General features: G+C 32.1%; 1 protein-coding gene across 1 annotated transcript; it reads left to right on the forward strand.

The window, feature by feature from the left end:
- Positions 1-3,282: 3,282 nt before the first annotated feature.
- LOC103311932 (piggyBac transposable element-derived protein 4-like) lies at positions 3,283-5,263 on the forward strand. Its single transcript, XM_008191773.1, has 4 exons — positions 3,283-3,446; positions 3,583-3,821; positions 3,969-4,163; positions 4,263-5,263. The coding sequence occupies exons 1-4, from the start codon at positions 3,283-3,285 to the stop codon at positions 5,261-5,263; spliced, it is 1,599 nt and encodes a 532-aa protein (XP_008189995.1).
- The last annotated feature ends 739 nt before the right edge of the window (positions 5,264-6,002 follow it).

Genomic DNA, 6,002 nt, shown 5'->3' on the forward strand with positions numbered 1-6,002 from the left:
CTGAAAAAACGGGTCTTTTCGTTTTTGGTGTACTAACAGAAAATGTGCTGAGAGTGTTTAGTGAAATTCTACCATCGATAAAATACTAGCTTTTTCAAATAATCAAAGCTGGGCAAAGTTAACCCAATTTTTTTCAACTACCTAGTTAAAGTTTAAGTTATCCCTAAAAATAAAAAATAACTTAGCTAAGTTAAAGTTAGTTTTATAAAGTTACTGAATTTGAGTAACTAAGTTAAGTTACAAATTTTCATGAAAATAAAAACTAAGTTAAGTTAAAAGTTAAGTTAGTTTTATTTTTTTTAAATACGTTTAACTTACTCATAAACGTTTTTTTATCTCATCGGAGGAAAACAACTAGTTTTGGTATAAAGTAAAACAAATTAATAACAATTAGTACACAGACTATATTATTTTATAGTTTTTATATATTATTTCAGTATCGGCACTCAGTACTATAACATATTAATGCTCAAAGGATTACATTGACGAATGACTAAATTTACTGTTGGAACTTGGAACTTGTATCTTCAATTACAAAATATTAATATTATATTATAATTTATAAGTAAAATAAAGTTTAAATTTGAATTTAAGCTCTATGATATTATATTATATTGTTTTAAGGTTGAGGAAGATGGCTTTTTATCTCAAACAATACCACAGAGTACACCGAATAAAAAATTTAAACTCAAAAAAAAGGCACCCACAGACGAAGAAATTAAAAGGACTAAACTATTGGAAATGGCTTGTCAACGTCTCCAAAAACCCACCTCCGATTCACAAGTCCTGGCAAAGGCGTGGGGCATAGAATTCGAAAAAATGAAAGAAGACCAGCAATTATATGCAAAGAAATTCATTGACGACATTATTTATGAAGGACGACTGGGCAATCTCCACAGAAACTCTGTTACAATTAATCATTCACCTGTACCAATCACTACACATTTAACAGGTCATATTCAGCATCCTCACTATTATAGCCCATCTTCATTGTCTTCACATTATTCAGAACCACCTTCTCCATACTTACAAACATATACACCTAGTCCACAACAACAACCACATACATTGCAATATTCAACAGTTCCAGTCACACCTCAGCCACCCACATCAGATAGATATTCAATTAATGATCTTCTTAACGATAAACAGTATCAATAAATATTAAATGTTGTATAATATATTTATAATAATTAATAAGTAATAAAATAATTATACAATATATGTAATAATTTCATAACAGTTAATAAATAACCAATAATAATAACATAACATTTACCTACCTTGATACATCCTTTTAAAACGTGAATCAAAGCTTCGCAGGTCTCAACAATTATTTTTCCAAGAGTTTGAGCTGCAATGGCGGTATGGAATTTCAGCTCTTCAAAGGAGTCACCGCTTATAAGGTATCTCAAAGTAGACAATAGTCTTTGTTCTGCCGTAATTGGGTCCCTCATATAAGTACATTGTTTTTCAATTAAAGGTCTTATCATTTCCAATAGCTCACCAAACGTATCTGCATCCATTCGTAGATAATTTTTATAATCAACGGCTGAACTTATTTTAAGTTCTGCTACTAAGCGATCATGGCTAAATTGATCCCTCTTCTTCAGCCATTCCTTCATCCACACCCTCTGTTTTCTTTTCCGCTTCACTTTTTTCTTTTCCGTCAAACAAGCAATCACTATCGCAGCACAATTATCATCGGAGTCAGACATATTAATTTATTATTGTAGAATATTTTTATACTGAATATATTTTGACAAGATCAAAAATTGAACTAAAGTTGGCACAAGCCATTGGAACGTGTGTGTCCGAAATTTGTACAAACATCGTATTTGCACAAACACAGAGGTTGCGCAAATTTGTTTGACGTGTATGGGGGCCTTTAGAAAACAGACTTTTTTTCCTACCATCAAAATAAATATTTAATTAAGAATAAAATATATGCATTTCAAATACTCACATTTACGGGTGATATGCCCGAAACCGTTGCAATTAAAACAACCTGAAACAGATACATTTGATTATAAAGAAGATTCATCAAAATAAATCTAACCTATCAAAACCTGTTGTCAAAGTTTTTTAATTTTTGATAAACTTACGGCGTGCGGGTATTTTTTGCACACTAGGACAGTGGTGAATGTGGAACGTACGTTTGTCCATACTAAAAAAAAAAAAAATTATGCACATACATATACCAATTGGCAAATATATAATTACTCACGTGGATGCTCCGAAAGCTGACGACGATTTACAATTAACTACAAAATGCAAATCGCTTTGAGCTTTCCCATACCGATATTCGTATTCTGTATGTGGCGGGTAGGTATAGCAAGCTGTTCGTAACTGATACCACGCCACGTTTCTGTGTCGATTAACATGTTTACGGCATTCGCGATAATACTCTTTGGAAGGCGCGCAGTGTAGTAGTAGGGGTAAGGGGGGGTGTACGAGGCGACGACCAAGCCGTTGAACGACATCAACAGCACGTCGGCACGTAGCATTCCAACATCCGTGCAAGACAGTTGATCGCTACCTTTTTTTTTCTTTTTTTTCATTTCTTTGCACATTTCCCAGTCATTTGACAATTTGTTCTTTTATTTACTTCAGTTCTTATTTCATTTTTATCTCTATCCAGTTTATTTCCAGATACATTTTTCCAGGACACTTCGGAGACCGGTGAGTACAAGTTTTTCATACGCATATTTGATGTGTACCCGACGTGTGTAAACAAACTATTTGGTTAGACATTAGTTTTTGATTCGATTACATTATGTACAATATCTTCAACAAACTATTTTACGTGCCAATGTTTACCAATTACTTAACTCTTTGAGGCATAGCGGGACAAATTATAACCCACCAAAATAAATACATTTTCGGCATAGCGGGACGAAAAATAACCCATCAAAATAAATATAAATATTTTATTTCTGTTAATAAACTGTGTTTATCTGTTTCTATTATTAAATATTTTACATTCTTGTTTATCCATAGCTTCAAGAATTAACCGATTATGTTAAATAAAGCCTATGAAATGACCAATTTAGTTATCCGGTGACCTTCGTACCGCGAGCATATGCGTTTACGTACTTTACAATATTATAATTTTATTTTTGTACTTCAATTAGAGTTCTTGCTCTTGATATATTACTTAGAATCATTTTAGGTTTCATATAAACTGATTGGACTCCATTAAATGGCATTATTTTAGGCGTTATGAAATAATATGTCAGTGTTTAAATTTTAACCCGCTGTGCCGTACGATCAATTTCTACAATGAGCGTGCGTATGAATGAAAAAAATATTGTCGAGTGTTTGTTCGAAGATATACCATCCGATAGTGACTCTTTTACTTCTTACGATGATTCTGATGCCGATGAAACTTATTTACCTGATAAAGATGTTGAAGTAATGGAAGTCAACCATTTATCTGATGATAGGTACAATGGATCAAAATGACGACGAACTGGTAGAGATTTTAAATCTAGATGAAGGTAACGTTTTACTATTACCCAGTCCTGTAAAAACACGTAATTCGAAAAGGCAAACACATAAAATAAATTACCCTACTAATAGTAAGATTCGTCGCCCTTTATTTCCGCCAATAAATCAAGAAGCACATTATAAATCAACAGAAACTCCCGAATTAGAAAACAATATCGTCGAAAATAATCCACCCGAAAATACATTGATACATACTGATGAAAATGAAGTATCAAATAATGGTTTTGAATTTACTATTCCAACGTGGTCAAAAAATAATGATTTTTCACAAGAACCTCTTCCCGAATTTACGTGTGCCGACGGCCCAACTAGTTTGATTGATATTGAAGTTGAACACACTCCGTTTTCAACTTTTAAATATTTAATTTCAGATGATATACTAGAATTAATAGTATACCAAACAAATTTATATGCATACCAAATAAAAATGAAAACGGGAAAAAATTATATTCCTACAGATACAAATGAAATAATGACTTTCCTTGGCATGAATATTTTAATGGGTATAAAACGTGATCCAAGCTATAGAGATTACTGGTCTACATCTTCGGACTTACATGATGATTATATAAGTTCTCTTATGACTGTAAATCGTTTTGGTTGGCTACTCTCATCTCTACACTTAAATGATAACTCGGTTATGGCAAAAAGGGGTGAAACAGATTACGATAAATTGTACAAAGTTCAACCTTTTTTAAAAAAAATTAAAGAAAATTTTCAAAAATATTACCACCCACATAAAATTATTGCAGTTGACGAATCTATGATTAAGTTCAAAGGGCGATCAACTATAAAGCAATACATGCCTAAAAAACCAATTAAAAGAGGCTATAAGGTATGGTCGTTAGCTGATAAACATGGATATCTTTGGAATTTCGATTTATACACTGGTAAAAGAGGCGACTCTGTCGAAACAAATTTTGGAGGACGAGTAGTCAAAGATCTAACAAACCCATTACACCATAAAAATCATAACTTGTACATTGATAATTTTTTCACAAGTGTACCACTTTTGGCATATCTGAAATCAAAAGGTATTTTTTGCTGTGGAACTGTTAATAGTACTAGAAAATACTTGCCAAAATTAGAGTTAGATAAAAACATGATAATGGGCGACATTGACTGGAACATGAGTGACCAATATCACATTTCAATCGTCAAATGGAAAGACAAACGAGGAGTTACTTTGCTGTCCAACTTTCATAATCCTACTAATGTCGTTGAGGTCAAAAGAAAATCTAAAGATGGAACCACATCAATGATTCCTTGTCCCAGCGTACTTAAGGACTATAATATGAACATGAACTGCGTCGATAAATTTGATCAGTATAAAAAAATGTATCACATAGATAGAAAAAGTCATAAGTGGTGGCATCGCATATTTTTCTTTTTTTTTGACGCAGCTATTGTGAATTCTCATATTATATACACAAAAATAACAGGAGAAAAAATGACATTAAAAAATTTTCGTCGTGAGATCTCAAAAAGCCTCGTTTCAAAAACATTTGTTCAAAAACGCCGACAGAAAGGTTCCGGATCACCATCGCCTATTTCAATAAAAAGAGCATCTGTATCACCATCTGTTCGCAAGGAACAATCAGCACATCAGCCAGAACGGACGACGAGAAGAAGATGCGCCCACTGCAGTACTAAAGAAAAAGAAGTTCGCACAGATTGGAAATGCACCATATGCGATGTACCACTTTGTATCTCTAAGTCAAGAAATTGCTTCAATAATTATCACAAATGTTAAAATGTAAGTTTTGTAAATTATTTGTTATTTAAAATAAAATAATAAAAATTTTTGAATTTTGATATATATATTTTATTTATTTCAGCGTAAAGGAATAAACAAAAAATATTGTTGATGCTGCACAGCGGGACATTTTTTAACCCACTTCTTTTTTATAAATAAAAAATAATTTTTTTTTATTTTTAATTTTTGAATATTTAACTATAAGCAATAAACAGTATTTTGTTTAAAAAAAGTTTGAAAAAAATTAAAAACTAAGTTTGTGTGCAAGACGGGTTTTTTCATTCATTAAAATCTCATGCCTCAAAGAGTTAAACTCAATCATGTCTTTATACGCCGTTTATGGTAGTATGTACTCTATTGTTCAAAAGTCTATGTACACGTATTTTTTATCGTAGCGTCTGTAGCGTCTGTATGACTCATCGAAAATTCTTGCAAACCAATACATCTGTTTTGTTGCCTTTGCGGATATCGAACCTTCTCGAACAACAACGGCTCGCAGCTATCGTGCACCTGTCTGTTACAAAATACGGATGACGAAAACATTGTAATGTGTAAATGGCTTTAACATTTTGCGTAAAACATTATAGCTACATAAACGATAAGTTCACATTTAACAATAATTTTTTATGCATGTATTGCCATTATGTTTCAAATTTAAACCAATATTAACAACGTATTTCTTATAATAACATTCAATAACAATCGCGGTATCACATCTACTGATAACATCGTTATT

The sequence above is a fragment of the Acyrthosiphon pisum genome, chromosome X, assembly GCF_005508785.2.
Source record: "Acyrthosiphon pisum isolate AL4f chromosome X, pea_aphid_22Mar2018_4r6ur, whole genome shotgun sequence".
Lineage (NCBI taxonomy): Eukaryota > Metazoa > Arthropoda > Insecta > Hemiptera > Aphididae > Acyrthosiphon > Acyrthosiphon pisum.